This window comes from Myxine glutinosa, chromosome 10 (assembly GCF_964187855.1).
Source record: "Myxine glutinosa chromosome 10, kmMyxGlut1.1, whole genome shotgun sequence".
Taxonomy (NCBI): domain Eukaryota; kingdom Metazoa; phylum Chordata; class Myxini; order Myxiniformes; family Myxinidae; genus Myxine; species Myxine glutinosa.
In genome coordinates, this window is record NC_136270.1 from 111800446 (window position 1) to 111826224 (window position 25779).

Consider the following 25779-nt stretch of genomic DNA (forward strand, 5'->3'; position numbering starts at 1 on the left):
AAAGTTGTGTGCGAATTTGTACGAAACTTGGTGGACATGTTGGTTGATACCTATTTTACTGTATCAGATTTCACTAGATCATAACTCATCGTTGCACAATAACGTAGCCAAAGAAAAGATACTGTCGGATAAATAAAGGTGATTTCTCTTTTTGAGATCGGTGCAGCACTGCAGCCCGTTTTTATCTCATTGATAAAGTACACAACCGACCTTACCTATCACCTTTACGTTTTCGACAATGCAGAAATTCAGCTTCAGGTTGGTGGTAAAATGTGGAGCATTCTGGGAATCTTGAGCTGACATACATCTCGAAGATCTCACTGACATTCAGGAACAAAGGCTTTATCAATGAAAGAGGATCACCTTTCAAAGAATGTGTTTAATTTATCTGCCTTGCAAAGATTTTGAATAACCCATGATCTCATTGGAATAAAAATTGGTTGACAAGGTGGTTCAGGGTTACCGGCCTCTACCTTTCAGCCATCTTGGCTGTATTTGATTCCCAGTCTGACTATAAACTGCCATCCTAGTGTTTCACAGCAATTTGACATCCTTCAGAATGGACGGTGCGTTTGAAGTCCTGACTGCTTGCATTCACTTGTGCATGTCAGAGGTCTTACAGCACCTTTTCAGAAGAGTACCTCGTTGTGTGCTGGATCGTGACCAATTTGCAGCAATCTCCACTGGAGTTCTGACCTGTCCAGGATGCATTACCACGTCGTGGGAGCCCCTCACGTCCCCCAATGTGTATGAGAACAAGATTTTCATTTGATTCAAGGTCCTTAAGTTATAGCCTGGTGTTGGCTTAGCGGTTCGGGTGCTGGCTTGGGATCCTGGGTTCGAATCCCGGCCGATCGCTGAATTAATGCCAGGGGGGTTGTCTCAGCCTGTCATCCTTCCGAGGTCGGCAAATTGAGTACTAGTTCACTGGTAATTCCTTGTGTGTCGCAAGAGGTGACTAACAGGGTTGGTGGCAGGAAGGGCATCCGGCCATAAAACGTTGCTTCAAAAAGGGGACCACGGTGCGCCAAACAAGGACCAACCCCTGCTCTGTAGGGAAAAATGGCCTCCAAAGGCAGTTCCTTCTAGGTCCGTAAGTGAGGGATGTTGAGAATATTGTTTTTGGAAACGATAGACATGGAAAAGATGTTTTGGACGGACAAGGAATCGCAGGGGATCATTTGGGAAAGGTCATTTGGATGATCATGCCTGTGCGATATCCACACCCTATTGACTTAATCTGTCAATTCACTTATCTTATGTTTGCAAAACCCTATTTGGCATTAACCTGATCTCCATTATTTTCCACCTTCCTTTAATCATCAACTTCCATATTCCATTAATCTATGCAGGGAAATTCTCCCAATAGACTTATCAGCACAATAAGGTTCTAGGTATGATAAGCTTTCAATGGTAGAGCAAATAAGCTTCATTCTTCCAGCAAAATAGTTATTTGTATTTCGATAAGCCATTTTGTCTTCATCAGCTCTATTATCCAAAACTTGTTACTTTCCTACCCTTCCAAAACCCAAAGAAATACCTTTCGGTCCATGTTGCCCTTCACTAAAATGGCGTACCACTTTGCAGCAACTGGGACTTCTTAGATGCCTCTCTTCTATCATTGATTTAAAAAAAAAAAAAACCACCTTTAGAGGCCATTTGCGGGGGTTGACCTTTTTCGGGGACCGTGGTTGTTGTTGTTTTTTTGGTCCCCTTTTTGAAGCAATGTTTTACAGCTGGATGCCCTTCCTGCCGCCAACCCTTTTTGGCACCAACCCTTTTTGGTCACCAACCCTTTTTGTCGCCTTTTTACGACAAGCAGGGAATTACCAGTGAACTGGTACTCAATTTGCCAACCTTGGAAGGATGAGCAGGCTGAGTCAACCCCCCTGGCATTAATTCAGCGATCGACTGGGATTCGAATCCAGGATCCTTGGAATCCTAAGCTGGCACCCTAGCCGCTAGCCCAACACCAGGCTCTTCTATCATTGATTACAGACTAATTACCCCATGCACCCGAAGCGAAAAGTGTGGGAAAGCAATATGGTTCATGTCCGTCTGTTCTTTAAATGTCAGTTTATGATCGAAGAAGAAGAAGAATAACTCTATCTGGCTGTTAAACAAAATTTAAATTCATTCCAAAAAGGAAACTTACTGTTTTTAAGGACGTTATAAAGGGCACAAACAACAGGCACGAATAACTGATGTAGCGTATTAGATAGGGTGGTGTAGTAGTCACTGTGTCAATGGCGGTGAAACAGCAATAAATATGGAATTAATATATTTATACAATTTTTACAATCTTTATTTTATTTAAATTGAATTATCATAGACTTGAACACTGTAGAAAACAAATGGCCTTCTTGTCACTTCCAACAACCTCCAGTTTAGCAATACTTGGACATGGTAAATAAGGTGGTGTATAAGACTGCTTCAACAGCGCTTTTTTGGAATTCGGTGTTGGTGATGATGCACATTCGGATAGGAGATTTATTTTAATTCATAAGTGATTCTTCACCATTGAGAGATGGAGTTCAGGTCCAGAGATGGAGTTCAGATGGAGTTCAATTATATTCTGGTTCAGGTCCGGATCTCGATCTGGCCTGAGTGTGATACAAAATGTAAACTGTTCAGTCTGGCGGAGGTATACTCTCTCCCGAGTGCCATTCTAGGTTCAACGACCATCATGTGAAGTATCAGACCACACAGCTGTGAAGGCAAGGCTTTTGAGATAGAGAGCTTTCTGGAATTGTGAACTTCCTAAACTCTGCTTCGAGAAAAGGGATGAGCTCTATTTTTGACTCCAGGCATCAATGGCAAAACTTCCTGCTACAATTTGTTGTTCCTCACCTACTCACATAGACTCAATGAAATAAGTACACCAAAAATCCACTTTTGAGTATTTATTGAAACAAAAATGTCCATTCGTGTGACCATTGCACGCCACCTTGTTTGCAAAAGTACTCCTCCATAGTAATGCTCTGCAGACATGTCTATCTGGAGCATTCTATCAATGGCCTGTCCAGCTGTATCAGGCTCCTCTGCCAGCAGACCCGATAGCATCAGTGCATGTGTACTCAAGGCATGCTTTGCAAAGATTGCTCACAAAAGCATTCCCCAAATGATACGTCCAATGACCATAAAACGTTGGTGATGTCACCATAAGCCACAACCCTCTGAACTACAGAATCAGAAGGCTCAGCTTCAGGCATCTCACTTCCAATCATCAACAAGATCACCGAATTGCAATCGCATATGATCTCCAAACATTTGAATCGTCTGATAATGGCGATTCCTCACTCAGGATGTTCTTTTTCTGTTCTAACAATGGATAGGTTGCTTTTCCAAGTATGTCAGAAGCCTCTGAGCCTTACTCGCTGGGCTCCACCTGCACAGCATTTCCAGTCTTCTGTGTATAGTTTACAGATCACATTGCAAGTGGTGAGGCAATTCCTTCATGGTGTGCTGTACTTGCTTAAAAATCATCCTGAGAAGTTTGCACACTCTTATTTTGACACTCGGCTACTAATGATGTGTAAGGTTCTTTGTGATTTTGAAGGCTCTTGACATCTCTCGAGACAATGTGTACTGGTAAGCGTCAACAGACGTAATATGATCTTGAAAATACCTTGATCTTTTCTACCCCCGTTAATTCACCCCAGATCCACTCTTTTTGAAATACCGACTTCTTTCCTGGAAGTCTCTAAATCTTGTCTCTAAATCTAAATCTTGTCTCTTGTCTCTAAGTCTTGTCTCTAAGTCTTAGGGCCTTGTCTTGTCTCTAAGTCTCTAAGTCTCTAAGTCTCTAATCTTGTCTCTAAGTCTCTAAATCTAAATCTTGCCTCTAAATCTTGTGTCCCAAACCCATCCCTCTCTGTACCCACCATACCCAGTCGTACCCAGCTGCTCCTGGACTCTGTGTCCTTTCCTCCTGACAAGGTGGAAAAGTTTCTGTCAACCCTCGACTCTGATTCTGCAACTGGTCCTGACGGCATCAGCCCACGGGTCCTAAAATCATGTTCTTCTGCTCTTTCACTCCCTCTTTCTGTTCTCTTCACCCTCTCTTTTGCTCAAGGTCATCTGCCATCTGCTTGGAAATCAGCCAACATCACCGCTTTGCACAAAAAAGGTGCAAAAACAGATCCCAGCAACTACAGACCAATCAGCCTTCTCCCAATTATCAGCAAAGTCATGGAACCCATCATTGCTTCAGATATGAAATCTTTCCTCTTCTCCAATGGCTTGATCTCTGATCATCAATTTGGTTTCAGACCTGGTCACTCTACTCTGGACATGCTGCTTCTGCTTTCTCAACAATGGATGGAGGTCCTCAACGCCAAACAGGAAATTAGAGCTGTCTCCCTTGACATTTCACGTGCCTTCGATACGGTCTGGCACCCTGCTCTGCTCACCAAACTCTCCTCCTTTGGTATCCATGGAAATCTCCACGCATGGCTGGCGGACTTCCTCTCTGATCGTAGTCAACGTGTGGCCCTGAATGGTTTTCTCTCATCTCCTCTTCCTGTTCAGGCTGGAGTTCCCCAAGGTAGTGTTCTGGGCCCTGTGCTTTTTCTGGTCTTCATCAATGATCTCTCTGACTCTCTTGAAAATCCTCTCTATCTCTTTGCTGACGACTCTACTCTCTGTCGCTCCATTCCTCATCCCTCAGATCGGCAGTCTGCAGCCTCCTCACTCTCTGCAGACCTGGACAAAATCACAGACTGGGCAAACAAATGGAACATGTCTTTCAATCCTGATAAATCTCACACTCTTACGATGTCTCTCCGAAAAGACCGACTGGAAAACCCTCCCATCCACTTTCTGAATAATCCTCTCCAAGAAGTTCTGTCACTCAAGCTTTTGGGTCTCACTATTTGCCATGATCTTTCCTGGGAAAACCACATTTCAAATCTGGCCTCCAAAGCCAGTCGCCGACTGGGCATCCTCCGTCGTGCGAAGTCCTTCCTTGGCACACCTGAGCTCCTCACCACATACAAGGCTTTCATCCGCAGCTCTATGGAATACTGCTCTCCCCTCTGGTCTGGTGCTCCTGCCTCACACCTAGCCCGTCTTCACGCTGTTGAAACCAAAGCGTTCAGAATCATTGGAATCTCCCGCGATGAAGCTAACTCCAAGGGCCTTTCACTCACTTACCGCAGGCAGGTTGGTGGTCTTTCCGTCTTCTACCGACTCCTCTCTGGCCTTGCCCCCCCAGCCCTCTCTGGGCTCTGTCCCCCAAATATTCCTACAGGTCGCACAAGATCTGCCTGCAACCCTCTTATGGTTAAACTGCCAAAATCAAGACTTTCTGCTCACCTTCACTCCTTCATTCCTCTTTTCTCCCGCCTCTGGAACAAACTCCCTCACTCTCTTCAATCCCACTGCACCCTCCAGGTCTTTAAAACAGCTGTTCACCACCATCTCTTATCCTCCCCCATCCAAAACCTTGATCTTTTCTACCCCCGCTAATTTCGGTCCCCTTGTGTTTTATACCTCTCCCCCCCGCCCTCCCCCTCCCACGCCTCCTGCCCCCAAGCCCTCTCCCTCCCACACTTCTCCCTGCTCTCAAATGTTGTGGTTGTGTGCTTCCCCTTCTCTCCCCATCTTGTCTTCCGCTCCCTCTTTTTGTGTGTTTTGTTTGTCTGGTTGATTTGTTTGTGAAATAAATGTTAGCTCTTTCACGAGCCTCGATTCAGTATACAAAAAAAAAAAAAAAAAGTCCTAGCAGTGTCCACGTGTTTTTTTTAACTCTCCCACCCCACCCCCCTTCCCATGCCTCCTCCCCCCAAACCCTTTCCCTCCCACAGATCTCCCGATGTACCTGCTCTCCATCTTGTTCTCCCGCTCCCGTTATCATATGTTTTATGTGTCAGTATGTCTTTATTGTGATCAATGTTAGCTCTTACACGAGCCTGGACCTTGTATACAAAAAAAGAAAAAGCAACAACGTGGAGGCATAAACTGATGACTTATTGGACCGATAGTGGCAGGAGGTGGGGTTTACATTAATATCAGGTGAGGTTAATATATTGTTATGGATCTCGGTTTCGGCGCTCCCCTTACCGAGGGGGGTTAAATCCCCTCTTCTTTTAAGCTGGCCGTCCGAGTCCTGGAACTATCTCGCTCCTTTGCGGGATGAGATTGGCCAGGGTGATTGGTCAAGGATTTCCCAAATACCTTCACCCAAATCTCTCCGCAAAGCAAGGAAATGAGTCCCTGCTCGAACCGCGGATGTGATGGTAGATTGCCGAGCGGTTTAGCAATCCACAATCCGACCCGTTAGCAAATAGACTAATCCGATTATAGCGGTTGGCCAAAATCGCGCCACAGGTACTCAATTGGGAAAAGACAAAGACGATCGGACGAGAGGAAGCAAAGAATACGAAAGGTATAGGAAGAACAAATATGATTTATTACTATCTACAAGAGGAAACGAAAGAAGGGAATATACAACGAGAGGAAATAAATGGACATAGGGCAGCCTTAAAACAGTCTTATATTAAATCCCAGACAAAACGAACAGACTCACACGAATAGGGATTGGCAGGAAGGAATCCCTGGAAGGAATGGCTGGAAGGAGAAGGTCCAGGCAGACGACAGAGCAGGAAGGTCCGGGCAAATGCACAGCATCGAGGTTGGCTCCAGTCCACGCTCCGGGCTCGAGGCGAAACCCGGCGGCAGCTGCACGTATTCGTTTCACATGGGCTGACAACGTGAATGGATGGCGTAATGTCAGGGGACCCTCTCTTCTGCCTCACGATCCTTCGCACTCAGCTCTCCTCTCTTTGATCTCTTGACGCACTCATCCCTCTCACTCATCTCCTGAAGCAGTCCCTCGCAGCCGCTTTTATTGTCCGTGTAGAAATCAAGCCGCCGGCTCCGATGACATGCCTACCGGTTGGCTCACCTCGGCGCTGGTTGGCCGGCAAGAGCTCGCTGGCTCCACCTCTGATGATGAGTCGACGTGCCACATCTTGTTCTTGTGGTTCCGCCCCCTTCTTCCTCGGCTGGAGACCGCGTGTTTAATGGCGATTTGGGGCCAACAACCGAATCAAGGCAAGGAGCAGCGAACGCCGCCCTACTGCTACTTTGAAGAGCGGGTGAGATGATTGGGGAAATTGAAAGGGGCCTATCTTATTTGATTATTGCAACGCAGATTCAACTATTGGGAACAGATCATTAACTGAAACACATAATAATGAAATAACTACAGAGAGGTCCTCTGGTTCTCTACGTGTTGTACATGGACTAACTAGGGTGCGATCTTTAACCAAGCCAATTGATGGGGATATTTACAGGGGATCATTTATAAGTGAAACATTTACTAAAATTTACCGAGTGAAGGTTCTAATAACCGTAACAATATATATATATATATATATATTTTAAGATTTCTCCAAAGACAACAACTCCAAAATGGAGCAGTGATAGCTCAGCATTTTAATCATCAGTCATGGACACACGTTTTTGTCTTCAGAAGTGATGAGCAAGAAAAAGCAGCTTAAAATACAGAGCTTATAGAAGAAGATGAATGCTGTTTGACACCACATTTCTTGGACAGCACCAGAGAACAGAGTTAAGATGCCTCATTTACATAATCCAACACGTCACCAGTGATGTCATCATTATCCCGTAACCCGTGAAGCGGCAGATGGGGTTTTGCAATCACTTCTGTGTGTGTCTGTCTGTCTGTGTCTGTGTGTCTCTCCAGGTCGTAACGTTTTACCATTTGAACTTTGTGTCATCAAATTTTCAACAAAGCTTTAATATGAGAATATGGAGAAGAAAAATCAATAATTTTGACAAAAGTTCATAAGGTCAAAGGTCAGCATCACCTAAAATCATCAATTTTCATCCAATCGACCTGAAATTTTAATTTACTATTTGAGCTTTGTCATCAAATTTTCAAAACAGCTTCATGATGAAAATATGGAGAAGCCAAATTAAAATTTTGGTCAAAAGGTCAAAGGTCAGCATCACCTAAAATCATCAATTTTCATCCAATTGACCTGAAATTTTAATTTACTATTTGAGCTTTGTCATCAAATTTTTCAAAAGAGCTTCATGATGAAAATATGGAGAAGCCAAATTAAAATTTTGGTCAAAAGGTCAAAGGTCAGCATCACCTAAAATCATCAATTTTCATCCAATTGACCTGAAATTTTAATTTACTATTTGAGCTTTGTCATCAAATTTTTCAAAAGAGCTTCATGATGAAAATATGGAGAAGCCAAATTAATAATTTTGGTCAAAAGGTCAAAGGTCAGCATCACCTAAAATCATCAATTTTCATCCAATTGACCTGAAATTTTAATTTACTATTTGAGCTTTGTCATCAAATTTTCAAAAGAGCTTCACGATGAAAATATGGAGAAGCCAAATTAATAATTTTGGTCAAAAGGTCAAAGGTCAGCATCACATAAAATCATCAATTTCATCCAATTGACCTGAAATTTTAATTTACTATTTGAGCTTTGTCATCAAATTTTCAAAAGAGCTTCACGATGAAAATATGGAGAAGCCAAATTAATAATTTTGGTCAAAAGGTCAAAGGTCAGCATCACATAAAATCGTCAATTTTCATCCAATTGACCTGAAATTTTAAGAATTTGCATATTGGGTCACAATTGGTCCACTAATCAAAAGATAGAAGCCGATTGTTGTTGTTTTTAGATCAAAAGGTCAAAGTTGCATAAAATCGTAAATTTTCATCCGATTCACTTGAAATTTGAGCAGGGTTTGCTTATTCGGTCACTGAAGCATATTAATTTTGAGGTCAAAAGGTAAAGGTAGCATAAAATCGTTGTGTTGTTTAAAAAAAAAAAATCTGTTTTTGTCATGTTTATCGTACAGAGGAAGTCTGAACACAAAGTGGATGCGGACAGACTTTGCATTTTCAGATGTTTTCTAGTTAACATCTTACTATAATTCACCAAATATCCGTCTGTCTGTTCGAAGGTACCGTAAAAACTGCTGAACCGATCGCAAAGATATTTTGGGTGGGTAATCCTGGGACCCCTGGGAGTAAAATAGGGTATTTAGTTTTCCCAATTTCAGCTTTGGTCTCCTGCATTCTCAGGTTTGGACTCCCGCATAACATTCGTGTTCGCATAACGTCCATTGTTCTCATTGTGACGACGCACAAACGGCTGCACCCGGGAAAGCAACATGTCTCCATCGATCGCCAACAGATCGCTGTCTCCATCGATCTTGCCAAGGCCGTAACACCTATCTGCTCAAAATCCTTTTAACTGTTGATTTGGTACCGTTACACGTTTCGGGAATTTGGTACACGCATCGGGAGTACATACGACATAGCGATTGTGAACACGATTATCGATCACGATCACGATCATCACGATCATAGTGTATCGATCGCGATTTGAAACACGATGGAATAATATTTACCGATATGATCAGTGATGTGGCTTCTATTGAAATTCTACAGATATTGTTTATATTTTGATGATTTGCGTGTGATATGATTCAACGGATGTGTTTATATGAATCGTTTAAAATAAAAAAGCCTTCAATTTCTGATATTTTGCCATCGCCATATGCAGATTCGCCACGGACCCACGATCGATGTTTCTATGCGTGAACGTACCCGTTTGTTTGCGAACAGGTCCGTTTTTCATGGAAGTCCTTCACGAACTTGCTGTCCATATCTGACGTGCGACTGAAGGTGCTACAGGAATGTGGAATTTATTGGTTTCATGCTTTAGCATTCGCAGTATCTGCATTGCCTGTTTGCTTCTGGCCTCCCACCCGTGCGTAGCATGGGTATCTCACTAGTTATATTAACCAGGAAACACAGATGTACCAGAATGGAGAAACTATATCTAAAGATACATAGATTTGAAGTTAATATGAAGCTAAATCTATGATTACTCTTGACCTTTTTGCTCTTTGGCCATTGTTATTACACCTCTATAAAATCTTCTTATTACATCTCATAACATGAATATGGTCTATGGGACGGGGATGAAACGATAGAGGAACTAAATGTTTTCGAGCATTGCAGAAACAACAAGAAAGAGCAATCAGAGATTGCAGACCCTCGCCAGGATGTGTTTTCAGTGGTTTTTAAGGCTTTTGGGTTAAAAACAAATAGGGCGCCCGTACCACGTGACCTATGACGTCATAATTATCGTCAAAAATACACATGATTGAGCGCATACTATGGTGAAAAGTTCGGGTCAATCGGACAAACAGTTGCCGAGAAAATGAATTTAAAAGCGAATAAACGTGTAAAAATTCAGCGGAACTACCAGTACAACAGGAGAAAAACGAAAACGGCACTCAGTCGAGAGCATACCTCCACCTGGTTGGCCATATCACTCAATGGTGAAGAATCACTGAAAAAATGACACTAGCCGGATCCGGATCTTCACCAAGATTTAATCGATTCTTCCTTGTCACACACACAACATGTCTAACAAGTTTCGTCCAAATCCATGCGCAACTTTTTGACATATTTTGTTCACAAACGGACAGACAGACACACGGACAGACAGGGGTGAAAAAATAACCTCCATCAACCTTCGGTGGCGGAGGTAAAAACAACAGGTATCCATAATGGAAGGATTGGACCCCTAATAATAATAGTAAGATGAGTACCCTTCCAAGGCATTCCAACACCGGAGGAGGTCATCAGGCCCATCGAAGTCTTCAGTATGTTTGCCAACATATGGCTGTGTGTTCATGCTCTATCCTTTTTTTTAAAAATTCTGAGCAGCAAGCAAGGAAGGAAGCATCATGTACCATTTTGAAGGTCTTTGGGACGACTCAGCCAAGGTGAGATTTGAACTGCCAACTTCCCAGACTCAGAACAGATACTCGAAACATTAGGCCACCAAGTGTGGTTGATGCATTGCAAATCGAGACAGCAAATTCGTCTTAATTATGACAGTTATGTCTTTGAGATAACAAATGATCTCCAGAGTAGGAGGAATATAACACTTTGTCAGGGCGAGACTTGGTCTGCATTGGCTGGCAAATTGAATGATGGGTTGTGTTGTGTACACTGAAGGTTGCCAAAGGTGTGCTCACCGAGCCATTGTGTGTCGGAAGGACCGTCGTGGGAAGCAAAGTCAACCTGACATTTCAGGTATTAACCTTTCCTTGGAGCATGATAGGTCATCCGGGCCTAATTTCTCTCTTGTTGTAGCTAAAAAGCTCGGGTTAAAGCTCGCAACCCCAGCTTCTGCTTGCTTTCCCCGGCCGTTAACACACCTTTGTCAACCTTCAGTTGAAACATACCTGGTCTGACAGGATGGTACAGAGGTGCCTTTGAGCTGTCTAGTCTGGGTTTGATTACCAACCCGACTATAAACCTTCGGAGTGATGCTTTGCAGGCAGGCCGGTACATCACAAAGCATTAAGCTGGGCGTCCTGTCTGCTAGCATTACCTGGTGTGGACGTTGGAGATCCATATGCGTCTTTTCCGAAGAGTGTGTGAGTTATGGACGAACAACGTGAACAAATCACTATTTTTTTTGCCCAAAGTCGAACTGCAGGCATGGCCAACTGATTCGTGAAAGCCTGAGGAGGCCACAACCCTTCCCTGGTCGACTCCACAGGTGGGATTAAGTGGGGGCAGAGTCCAATGTATGTAATTTGAAACTGCTATCTACAAAATTACTCCGACATATTACATTTTAAACGATCTTTTCACCATATTCTCTCATGTGCAGAGCTTCAAAACGAAAACAATATGTCATTGCGATTGTTGGCATCCACAAGGTAAAATATAATAATAATACCTAACACCATAAATTATAAGGCCTGCACTCATATACCATCAGATCATAAACCATACTCTGCACATATCATGAACCAAACTCTACACAGATCATGAACCAAACTCTACGCACGCAGATCATGAACCAAACTCTACGCAGATCATGAACCAAACTCTACAGTCTACACAGATCATGAACCAAACTCTACACAGATCATGAACCAAACTCTACACAGATCATGACCCAAACTCTACAGTCTACACAGATCATGAACCAAACTCTACACAGATCATGAACCAAACTACAGTCTACACAGATCATGAACCAAACTCTACACAGATCATGAACCAAACTCTACAGTCTACACAGATCATGAAACATGCTCTACACAGATCATGAACCAAACTCTACACAGATCATGAACCAAACTCTTCACAGATCATGAACCAAACTCTACACAGATCATGAACCAAACTCTACAGTCTACACAGATCATGAAACATGCTCTACACAGATCATGAACCAAACTCTACACAGATCATGAACCAAACTCTACACAGATCATGAACCCAACTCTACAGTCTACACAGATCATGAACCATGCTCTACACAGATCATGAACCATTGAATCATGCTCTACACAGATCATGAACCATGCTCTACACAGATCATGAACCAAACTCTACACAGATCATGAACCAAACTCGACCCAGATCATGAACCAAACTCTACAGTCTACACAGATCATGAACCATGCTCTACACAGATCATGAACCATGCTCTACACAGATCATGAACCAAACTCTACACAGATCATGAACCATGCTCGACACAGATCATGAACCAAACACTACACAGATCATGAACCAAACTCTACACAGATCATGAACCACGCTCTACACAGATCATGAACCAAACTCCACACAGATCATGAACCAAACTCTATGCAGATCATGAACCACACTCTACAGTCTACACAGATCATGAACCAAACTCTACAGTCTACACAGATCATGAACCAAACTCTACACAGATCATGAACCAAACTCTACACAGATCATGAACCAAACTCTACAGTCTACACAGATCATGAACCAAACTCTACACAGATCATGAACCAAACTCTACACAGATCATGAACCAAACTCTACACAGATTATGAACCAAACTCTACAGTCTACACAGATCATGAACCATGCTCTACACAGATCATGAACCAAACTCTGCACAGATCATGAACCAAACTCTACACAGATCATGAACCAAACTCTACACAGATTATGAACCAAACTCTACAGTCTACACAGATCATGAACCATGCTCTACGCAGATCATGAACCAAACTCTACAGTCTACACTGATCATGAACCAAACTCTACACAGATCATGAACCATGCTCTACACAGATCATGAACCAAACTCTACACAGATCATGAACCAAACTCTGCACAGATCATGAACCAAACTCTGCACATATCATGAACCAAACTCTACAGTCTACACAGATCATGAAACATGCTCTACACAGATCATGAACCAAACTCTACACAGATCATGAACCAAACTCTGCACAGATCATGAACCAAACTCTGCACTTATCATGAACCAAACTCTACAGTCTACACAGATCATGAACCATGCTCTACACATATCATGAACCAAACTCTACAGTCTACACAGATCATGAACCAAACTCTACACAGATCATGAACCAAACTCTACACAGATCATGAACCAAACTCTACACAGATCATGAACCAAACTCTACACAGATTATGAACCAAACACTACAGTCTACACAGATCATGAACCATGCTCTACACAGATCATGAACCAAACTCTACACAGATCATGAACCAAACTCTGCACAGATCATGAACCAAACTCTGCACATATCATGAACCAAACTCTACAGTCTACACAGATCATGAAACATGCTCTACACAGATCATGAACCAAACTCTGCACATATCATGAACCAAACTCTACACAGATCATGAACCAAACTCTACAGTCTACACAGATCATGAACCATGCTCTACACAGATCATGAACCAAACTCTACACAGATCATGAACCAAACTCTGCACAGATCATGAAGCATGATCTACACAGATCATGAACCAAACTCTACACAGATCATGAACCAAACTCTGCACAGATCATGAAGCATGATCGACACAGATCATGAACCCAACTCTACAGTCTACACAGATCATAAACCATGCTCTACACAGATCATGAACCAAACTCTACACAGATCATGAACCAAACTCTGCACAGATCATGAAGCATGATCTACACAGATCATGAACCCAACTCTACAGTCTACACAGATCATGAACCAAACTCTACACAGATCATGAACCAAACTCTACACAGATCATGAACCATGCTCTACACAGATCATGAAGCATGATCTACACAGATCATGAACCAAACTCTACACAGATCATGAACCATAAAGTTTGTGTATGGGTTTATGGACCTTATTGTTTTTGAACCTAAAAGTATATGTATGGGTTTATGAACCTTAGTGTTTTTGAACTTTAAAGTTTGTGTATGGGTTTATGGACCCTAATGTTTTTGAACCTTAAAGTATGTGTATGGGTTTATGGACCTTAGTGTTTTTGAACTTTAAAGTTTGTGTATGGGTTTATGGGCCTTAATCTTTTTGAACCTTAAAGTATGTGTATGGGTTTATGGACCTTATTATTTTTGAAACTTAAAGTACATGTTTGGGTTTATGGACCTTATTATTTTTGAACTTTAAAGTATGTGTATGGGTTTATGGACCTTAGTGTTTTTGAACCTTAAAGTTTGTGTATGGGTTTATAGACCTTAATGTTTTTGAACCTTAAAGTATGTGCATGGGTTTATGAACCTTAGTGTTTTTGAACCTTAAAGTATATGTATGAGTTTATGGACCTTAGTGTTTTTGAACCCTAAAGTTTGTGTATGGGTTTATGGACCTTAATGTTTTTGAACCTAAAAGTATATGTATGGGTTTATGAACCTTAGTGTTTTTGAACCTTAAAGTTTGTGTATGGGTTTATGGACCTCAGTGTTTTTGAACCTTAAAGTATGTGTATGGGTTTATGGACCTTAATATTTTTGAACTTTAAAGTTTGTGTTTGGGTTTATGGACCTTAATGTTTTTGAACCTTAAAGTATGTGTATGGGTTTATGGACCTTAATGTTTTTGAAACTTAAAGTACGTGTATGGGTTTATGGACCTTATTATTTTTGAACTTTAAAGTATGTGTATGGGTTTATGGACCTTAGTGTTTTTTAACTTTAAAGTTTGTGTATGGGTTTATGGACCTTAATGTTTTTGAAACTTAAAGTACGTGTATGGGTTTATGGACCTTAATATTTTTGAACCTTAAAGTATGTGTATGGGTTTATGGACCTTGGTGTTTTTGAACCCTAAAGTTTGTGTTTGGGTTTATGGACCTTATTATTTTTGAACTTTAAAGTATGTGTATGGGTTTATGGACCTTAGTGTTTTTGAACCTTAAAGTATGTGTATGGGTTTATGGACCTCAATGTTTTTGAACCTAAAAGTATGCGTTTGGGTTTATGAACCTTAAATTGAGTGATAGGGCCAAATATGATATGTATCACGATATTTCAAAAAGTTGTGGACGGATTCGGACGAAACTTGGTGGATGAGTTTGTTAGGTGGCAAGAACAAGCCGATTCGATTTTGTTTCCGGTCCGGATCCAGATCGAACCCATCAGTGGGATACAAAAGGTAAGTTGTTAAACCTGGCGGAGGTATTCGCTCTACCGAGTGGTGTTCTCGTTTATAGCTGCAGCTATACATGCGTCAAGATTTGTTACAAACAGTAAATATAATACAGAAAATAACACAGGGACATTTATGGATTCCGTTTTTTTTTTAAGGAGAGTTGCCATGACAACTAAACAACCTCGTTGACGCATTTGTAATAACCCTTGCGGTCTCCGTTGAAATCAGTGTTCCTTCCCCCGCCCCTCCCTCCTCCCCCTTCCAAGGCAGGTTCGGTTCTCTTACCTGCGGCAAGGGTTGCAATAGGTGGTTTGCCATTGCCTTCCAGCGATAGTCAGGGAAGGAATTTGTAAATTTGTTCCGGGTTACCGGCGATAACTCGCCTACTCTTCGCGAAAGGCACCGTGGGGCCGTTTTTGTCCACCAGCTAATACCATGAGACCGCAGACGGGAGTTTATAGTTGGGTCTGGAAACGAACTCAGAATACATCATGTCGGAATTTATGATAATGAACATCAATAGATTTTTTTTTTTTTGATGTAAGTACCACGTCGTACGTGTACAAGGTGTACCCAGCCCGTCTCGTGTGGAGGAACCGTATCCTGCTTGTGAAATGTCTTGAGTCAGTTTGTCGATCACGCGGGAGGATTTAATGGTGAGCTTCCAACGGGAAATGAATGAATGAATGCAACGACCCCGACCCCGATACAGTTTGTGTGTCCACTCGATGTCCATTTCTCGAGCTATAACCGTTTTGCAAGGTTATTACAGGTAAAGACAACTCGTGGACAACGCATGCTGATGGAATCTTTGACCTTTCCGAAAAACGTTTTCGTTTTCAGCCAAAAATGAATAAAACATATTGTGCGATTCGGTGTTTGTTTCGGACAAAGAGGGGTGTGCATTTCAACGGCACGGGGAGGGGGGGCGTTTGGGGGGTAACGGGGATGCCCACCCCCACCGGACGTGCGGCGACCCTTCAGCACTCTATATTTGGTGTGATCGAGCGTAAAAAGGCAATTTGTACGCGGGAAACGTCTGCGTGGGCTTCGTGACGTCACGTCTAACTCACCGATGTAATGATTAATTGAACAGCGCACCTTAAACACCGTAAGCGGAGCAGACGGGACGTAGCGTGGCATTTATTTCTTTATTTATTCAATATACCCATCTTTTTGTGCCTCTTTTTTATTACTATTATTTCTTTCTAATCCCTCCCTCCACCCAATCCCTCGGGCCGCTCGCTCTGCTTGTTAACGTGAACCAATGGTAAACTCATGCCGGCAAATATGCCCATATAAGGCCGCCGAGCTGAGACAGGGGTGGGGCTTGCCGCGGGAATATAACACCCATTGGACGAGCGTGCTCGCACATCGGAGCTTCACGTGTTTTGGGGGAACCAGGAGCAGGGTTTGAGTACCGGTGAGGCCTTTGTGTACACCTACGCTTATGCCTGGCGGTGTTTTTAATAGTTATTTGATATCGTCGGACTTTTGGGTGGTTGTGTGCGATTAGTAGTTTTGAATTGTGGTGTAGTTTATTTATTAAAGCGAGGATCATTTTTTGATGCGATCTTGCGTGCAAGACCGCTAGGTCGGGGTGTGGTCGTGCTCCAGCAGAGACCCTAATATGGCCAAATGTGCCTTGTGATTCGATTGACTGGGTTTCCCAGCTTTATTAATCAGTGACCTCTTGGTCACTAGTTACCATTCACATCATCATCTAGTTCATCATTCATCATCACATCTAGTTACCATTCATTCATTCGTTTTCTCGTTGTCCAAGTGAAACCTGGAAAATGTTTCATCTGCTGCAAATTCAAAAATGTCCATCGAGCACCCCCTTTTTCTTTTTTTTCGTTTTCTTTTTTTTGTTAACATTGGCATTAAACATTTGCATTTGGTATAAATGATGCACCACTTGTCTAGACTGTAGACAGACCACGATGAATGCCTGGCAGATGAAAACAGTTGTGAAGGTGGTGCACTGGGTCTTCCGATTGCTCGATATTGAGTATGTAGTGAAGTGAACTGGTGGTATTTTTTTTTTTCTTCAGATTTGAACTCGCCAATGGACGACGAAATTGCTGCTTTGGTTGTGGACAATGGCTCCGGCATGTGCAAGGCTGGCTTTGCCGGCGATGATGCCCCACGTGCGGTCTTCCCTTCGATCGTCGGCAGGCCAAGGCATCAGGTAAAGATTCCTTTTGCTTTCCTCGGAGGCATTGGGTAAAGATTCCTTTTGCTTTCCTTGGAGGTATCGGGTAAAGAAAGATTCCTTTTGCTTTCCTCAGAGGCATCAGGTAAAAGATTCCTTTTGCTTTCCTCGGAGGCATCAGGTAAAGAAAGATTCCTTTTGCTTTCCTCGGAGGCATCAGGTAAAAAGAATTCCTTTTGCTTTCCTCGGAGGCATCAGGTAAAGAAAGATTCCTTTTGCTTTCTTCGGAGGCATCAGGTAAAGAAAGATTCCTTTTGCTTTCTTCGGAGGCATCGGGTAAAGAAAGATTCCTTTTCCTTTCCTCGGAGGCATCAGGTAAAGAAAGATTCCTTTTGCTTTCCTCGAAGGCATCAGGTAAAAGATTTATTTTGCTTTCCTCGGAGGCATCAGGTAAAGATTTATTTTGCTTTCCTCGGAGGCATCAGGTAAAGATTTCTTTTGCTTTCCTCGGTGCTCGTGTTTTGAGGCTTCCGTCCATTTGTATCTAACTCTACGTATCGTGGTTCAGGGTGTGATGGTAGGAATGGGACAGAAGGACAGCTATGTGGGAGATGAAGCTCAAAGCAAGCGTGGAATCCTTACTCTGAAGTACCCAATTGAACATGGAATTGTCACCAACTGGGATGATATGGAAAAGATCTGGCACCACACGTTCTACAACGAGCTCCGTGTCGCACCTGAAGAGCACCCTGTTCTCCTGACTGAGGCTCCCCTGAACCCCAAGGCGAACAGAGAGAAGATGACACAGGTATTTCATCAACTGCAAATTGAATGTAGATTTTTTTTGTTGTTGGGTTTTTCGGTGGCTGCGTACTGTTCAGCATGTACCTTTAATACTTCACCTCTACCTTCCTTACAGATCATGTTTGAAACGTTCAACACTCCTGCCATGTACGTGGCCATCCAAGCCGTGCTGTCTCTGTATGCTTCTGGTCGTACTACGGGTATTGTGATGGATTCTGGCGATGGTGTTTCTCACACTGTGCCCATCTACGAGGGCTACGCCCTTCCGCATGCCATCCTGCGGCTGGATCTTGCCGGTCGTGACTTGACAGACTACCTCATGAAGATCTTGACGGAGCGAGGCTATTCCTTCACCACCACGGCCGAACGTGAAATTGTTCGGGACATCAAGGAGAAGCTCTGCTATGTGGCGTTGGAGTTTGAACAAGAGATGCTCACGGCAGCGTCTTCTTCCTCTCTGGAAAAGAGCTACGAGTTACCAGATGGACAGGTCATCACCATTGGAAATGAGCGTTTCCGGTGCCCAGAAGCCCTTTTCCAGCCTTCCTTCCTGGGTATGTTTCCTTCAGTTGAGTTTTCAGATGTATTGGCATGAATGTGCCCTTCTTGCATTAACCCTTCAAATTGCAGGTATGGAGTCTTGTGGTATCCATGAGACTACCTTCAACTCCATCATGAAGTGTGACGTGGACATCCGTAAGGATCTTTACGCCAACACGGTGATGTCCGGAGGCACCACTATGTACCCTGGTATTGCGGACCGGATGCAGAAAGAGATCACTTCACTAGCCCCGAGCACTATGAAAATCAAGGTATATTTCAAAGCTTTCGAGTTGCTTTATTTTATTACTTTTGTGACCAAAGTGTCCATAATGTTGGTGTTCTCTCTGACGTCTTTCCAATGCTGTTTTCCAGATCATCGCACCACCTGAGCGCAAGTACTCTGTCTGGATTGGTGGCTCCATCCTTGCGTCCTTGTCCACGTTCCAGCAGATGTGGATCAGCAAACAGGAATATGATGAATCTGGCCCATCCATTGTCCATCGCAAATGCTTCTAAGTCTGACCTCACCTTTTTCTTTTTCAGCTACGATGTGTAATGCATTCTTTTGCAATATCCCAGTATTGAATGCTGGAGCCCTCTAAGTGGAGAAGGGTTTTTGTCTCGGACATCCCTTTGGTGTTTTTTGCTGCTGTTCTGTTTATTGGACCAGGAAAACCTTTCGGTTGCATTCCGTTTAGCTGACTGTAAATTTGTATCCAGAATTTTTTTTTAAAAAAAATACCTTTACATTCCTTTTGAGTCTTAAAGCTTTGCGAAGGATGTGTATCCATTCGTATATTGAATAAAGAATGCAAGTTCTCAACTGAGATTTTTCTGCAGGAATATTAAGATGCGTCGGGCTGACTACAAATGAAAAGTAGTTCAAATAGCTGCTCTGAAATTTAGTAAGGAATTAACGTATGGTACATTCTGTAATTTTGAATATTTTTATAATTTATTTTTATTAAAAAGAAAAAAAGATTAATTATATATATATATATATATATACAGTATTCCCCTCAACCTTTTCTCGTTAAACATTGATTTTGAGCACAAACTTCAATTTTCATCACCAGAAAATCCAAATTGGATACTTAACAACTTGTTCCCAGGGGTCTTTGGGTAAATTTAAAGTGCATGCTCCGAGATGCAGCACCACCTGCCAGCATTCCATGAAGGCATGTTCCCATTGGAGAGCTCAACTGCAAACTCATAACCCCACCCTTATCAATTCCAATCATACACCTTGTGTCAAATATTTATGGAATATGGTATTTTACATGAGACTCATACTAATTTGGATAAGGAAGACAGGTTGATTCGAACATTGTTTCCCATTGCTTGGAGAGTTTTATGCAATTCCCACCATGCAGGAGGGGGGAAATCTGGGGAAGATATTTGGGCCAAGTCTTTCACGAACAGGCTTCCAGGTCTTATGAGTGTTTAGTTGGGTCGGGAATCAAACTCGGTGATACCTCTGCACCAACCCGTTCGATTATTGTAGATTGTCATTGTCAAGATGTTGGACAATGGTTGAAAACTGGATCTGTTGGATGCTTTGCCTCAGACAATTGTGGTTCGTGCCCGTGGGGAAGCTGATGGGATAACAGTCGAGGAAGACATTTACCACGTGTGTGAAGTGCAAAGTGGGGTTAAGCAATTGGGTCCCGTGTCAGTCTACGATCGAGAAACAACTTAATTTCTATTTTATATTTTGAACGATGTATAACATGAACCTGGTGTTTCCCAAGACTTCGGCATTGTATGGAATCTCGTCCTGATTTCTCATTCACACAGATTATGGTAATAATTTTACTTTGTCTGCCTGACAAACAAAATTGAAAATCATTCCAACCAGGAAACACGGGGGTAAGGTGTTCGTGGGGGGTAAGGTGTTCTATGAATTCAATAGGGACGTCATAAAGGACACAAACAACAGGCATGAATAACTAATTTATGTGTTAAATAAAGTGGTGTAAAAGACGGTGCATCAACGGCGGTATACTTCTGCAAAAAAGTTTTCCTACGGCCTTTAAAATCTTTGTTGTAATTGAATTATACAATTGAACACTAGAGAACACAAATGGCCTTCTTGCCACTTCCAAAAACCTCCAGTCCAGCAATGTTGTATTTGAACAATATGCTTTTTTACACCAACTCAATCGATCACCTGTACCGCTTGTGCTCTCAATTTTGGGGAATATCGAGATTCAGAGAAAATGGTGGAATGCAGGAAATATAGTTTGCTCGTAAAAGGGTAAAATATCCTTCCCATGTCCTCTTTCTCAAGACAGCGTGGGGGGTAAGGTGTTCTATGAACTCAATTTTTACTCTAAACAAAGCAAGGTGGGTCATCTCTGGCATTCACACCCATAAGGTACAAACCCAAGGGGGGTTTCAGTTACCAAGTTCCTTGTGGAGTGCTCGCCAAGTGGCTAATAAGCACTCGGAAAACACTCCATGCCAAATGGTTGCGAAGCAACTGCTGCCTTAATAAGCGCCCACTTAACTGAACAGTGAACACGCCCCAGAAGAGAGAGGGTATGCACTATGCAGAGAAACCAGAAGGCCCCACAACCTTCCTCCTGTCTACGAGCACAACCTTCCTCCCCCACCACCACCACTACAACCTTCATCCCCCACCACCACCACTACAACCTTCATCCCCCACCACCACCACTACAACCTTCCTCCCCCACCACCACCACTACAACCTTCCTCCCCCACCACCACCACTACAACCTTCATCCCCCACCACCACCACTACAACCTTCATCCCCCACCACCACCACTACAACCTTCCTCCCCCACCACCACCACTACAACCTTCCTCCTCCCACCCACCACCACTACAACCTTCCTCCTCCCACCCACCACAACCTTCCTCCCCCACCACCACCACTACAACCTTCATCCCCCACCACCACCACTACACAACCTTCCTCCCCCACTACCACTACAACCTTCCTCCTCCCACCCACCACCACTACAACCTTCCTCCTCCCACCCACCACAACCTTCCTCCTTCACCCCTCACACCACAACCTTCCCCCTTCCCCCCACCACCACCACAACCTTCCGCCTTCCCCCCACCACCACCACAACCTTCCTCCCCCACCACAACCACCACAACCTTCCTCCTCCCACCCACCACCACCACAACCTTTCTCCTTCACCCTCCCACCACAACCTTTCTCCTTCACCCTCCCACCACAACTTTCCTCCTTCCTCCTTCCCCCCCACCACCACCACCTTCCTCCTTCACCCCTCACACCACAACCTTCCGCCTTCCCCCCACCACCACCACAACCTTCCTCCTCCACCATCGCCACTACAACCTTCGTCATTCACCCACCACCACCACAACCTTCCTCCTTCACTCCTGCCACCACAACCTTCCTCCTTCCCCCCACCACCACCACAACCTTCCTCGACACTACAACCTTCCTCCTCCCACCCACCACCACCACAAACTTCCTCCCCCACCACCGCCACTACAACCTTCCTCCTCCCACCCACCACCACCACCCTCCTCCTTCACAGCACAACCTTCCTCCTTCCCCCCACCACCACCACCTTCCTCCTTCACCCCTCACACCACAACCTTCCGCCTTCCCCCCACCACCACCTTCCTCCCCCACCATCGCCACTACAACCTTCGTCATTCACCCACCACCACCACAACCTTCCTCCTTCCCCCCCACCACCACCACAACCTTCCTTGCCACTACAACCTTCCTCCTCCTCCCACCCACCACCACCACAACCACTACAACCTTCCTCCTCCCACCCACCATCACCACCTTCCTCCTTCACCCCTCCCACCACAAACTTCCACCTTCCCCCCACCACCACCACCTTCCTCCTTCACCCCTCCCACCACAACCTTCCTCCTTCCCCCCACCACCACCACCACCTTCCTCCTTCACCAATCCCACCACAACCTTCCTCCTTCCCCCCCACCACCACAACCTTCCTCCTTCCCCCCACCACCACCACCACAACCTTCCTCCCCCACCACCGCCACTACAACCTTCCTCCTCCCACCCACCACCACCACAACCTTCCTCCCCCACCACCGCCACCACAACCTTCCTCCCCCACCACCGCCATCACAACCTTCCTCCCCCACCACCGCCATTACAACCTTCCTCCTCCCACCCACCACCACCACAACTTTCCTCCTCCACCCCTCCCACCGCCACTACAACCTTCCTCCTCCCACCCACCACCACCACCACAGCTTTCCTCCTCCACCCCTCCCACCACAACCTTCCTCCATCCCCCCACCACCACCACCACAACCTTCCTTGCCACTACAACCTTCCTCCTCCTCCCACCCACCACCACCACCACAACCTTCCTCCTCCAACCCACCACCACCACCTTCCTCCTTCACCCCTCCCACCACAACCTTCCTCCTTCCCCCCACCACCACCACCTTCCTCCTTAACCCCTCCCACCACAACCTTCCTCCTTCCCCCCACCACCACCACCTTCCTCCTTCACCCCTCCCACCACAACCTTCCTCCTTCCCCCCCCCACCACCACCACCACCACCACAACCTTCCTCCTTCCCCCCACCTCCACCACCTTCCTCCTTCACCCCTCCCACCACAACCTTCCTCCTTCCCCCCCCCCCCCACCACCACCACCACAACCTTCCTCCTTCCCACCACCACCACAACCTTCCTCCCCCACCACCGCCACTACAACCTTCCTCCTCCCACCCACCACCACCACCACAACCTTCCTCCTCCCACCCACCACCACCACAGCTTCCTCCTCCACCCCTCCCACCTCCCACCTCCACCTCTCCCTCCGCCCACCTCCACCTCTCCACCAACCTGGCCTGCACACACCAAAACATCAACTTTAATTGAACCAATTCGGCTCCGGCAGCTCGACCTCAAAAACCTCAACTTTCGTTGTGAAAACCTCTTGTTAATTTTCATGGCAGCAAAATCACGATCAACTTCATTTCTTTCCTAAATCTGCAATGTACTGCAAAGTACGTTTTTGCACGACAACTCAATTTTCCCGCTCTCCGAGTTGATTACGGAAACGAGTTGTTACGATCACAATGACCGAGTTACAGTTAGTGATTCGTGATAATATGAACATTTTACATTTATACTGTGGCGGACACAAAAGCCCACTGGCGTGGTGACATCATTCCGCGCACCAAGTGGGCGGTGGCCACGCCCGAGGGGTAGGCGTGGCCTCATGATATACACCGGGCGCGCAGCCCGGAGCGCGCCAGTGTTACAGTGAGCTCCTGAAATAAAGACGCTTATAAGTTACCGCTTGTCCGCTTCCTCCTTGCTCGCAAGCAGCGCGCGTAATGCCGCGCTTTACTGGTGACCCCCTCGACGTTGGATCTGCCGGAGCGATCCTTCCACACGCGACGCCATTGCCATGGCCAACCTCATCAAACTTCCCGAATTTTGGGAGGCTCAGGCCGAAGTCTGGTTCGTCCAGGCCGAAGCCCAATTTCAGCTTCGGCGCCTCACCGGCGATGACATGCGCTATTGCCACGTCGTCGCCTCCCTCGGGCCCGGCACGGCCGCTCGAGTTGTGTCCGTCCTTCACCACCCACCGGACGGCCACAAGTACGAGGCACTCAAGCGGCTACTCCTAGCCACGTTCGGCCTCACGGACGACGCACGGGCCGACCGCCTCCTGGATCTCCCCGAGCTCGGTGACACGCGCCCGTCGGTCCGAATGGACCATATGCTGTCACTGTTGGGCGACGAAGCCCCCGGTTCTCTATTCCGGGCGCTTTTCCGTCGCCAACTTCCAGCGCAGGTTCGCCTCGCATTGGCCGGGACCGGGCTAACGGAACCCCGAGCATTGGCAGCCGAGGCGGACAGGTACTTCGCCGCTTCGGACACGCGGGCGAGAGTCGGCGTGGCCGTCACGGCCCTCGAGGCTGATGCTGCTGATGCTGCTGATGCTGCTGTTCCACAGCATCAGCTTATACAGCATACGCAGCATGCTGATACGCACCTCGTGACCGCCGCCACGCCCCGCCCACCGCCGCGGCGAAAACCGCCACCGCGGGGAAACCCGCCAACTCCACCGGCCTGGCAGAGCCAGCCGCGCTCCTCCAGCTCCACCACCTGGTGCTGGTTCCACGCCAAGCTCGGCCACGAAGCTCGGCAGTGTCATCCGCCATGCTGCTTCAACAGGTCGGAAAACGCCCGGGCCGGCGCTCAATAGTGGCGATGAGCGCCGGCCGTTCGAGCAGCCTGCTGTTCATAACGGACACCTTCTCCGGGCGCCGTTACCTGTGCGACACGGGAGCGCAGGTGAGTGTCGTTCCCGCCGGCACGTCAGACAAGCACGCCGCGGGTGGGGGCCCCGCGCTGCTTGCCGCGAACGGGACGCCCATCCGTACGTACGGAAAACGCTGCCTCTCTCTGCGGTTCGGAGGGCAGGTTTTCCGATGGACGTTCGTCACCGCCGCCATGCCCATGGCACTGCTTGGCGCGGACTTCCTGTGCGCTAATGGGCTCCTGGTTGACGTCAAGCACAGACGTCTTGTCCAGGCCGAGACGTTCAGCTCGCTCGCTTGTGCGTTGCCCAGCTCAACGAGCGGCTTGCCAAGCGGCTTGCCGAACGGTTCAGTTCCGGCCACGTTGGTCTGTACGCTTCCGGCAGCGGACGCATTCACCCGCCTCCTCGCCGGCTTCCTGGCCCTCACGCGGCCCACCTTCTCGGCGGGGGCCAGCAAGCACGGGGTGGCCCATCACATCCCCACCGTCGGGCCACCG

The 25779-nt window shown here is 45.7% G+C and overlaps 1 protein-coding gene across 1 annotated transcript; it reads left to right on the forward strand.

Moving 5' to 3' along the window:
* Positions 1-16577: 16577 nt before the first annotated feature.
* On the forward strand, positions 16578-19830 carry ACTB (actin beta). Its single transcript, XM_068102140.2, has 6 exons — positions 16578-16921; positions 17556-17692; positions 18225-18464; positions 18576-19014; positions 19091-19272; positions 19376-19830. The coding sequence occupies exons 2-6, from the start codon at positions 17570-17572 to the stop codon at positions 19517-19519; spliced, it is 1128 nt and encodes a 375-aa protein (XP_067958241.1). The 5' UTR covers positions 16578-16921; positions 17556-17569; the 3' UTR covers positions 19520-19830.
* The last annotated feature ends 5949 nt before the right edge of the window (positions 19831-25779 follow it).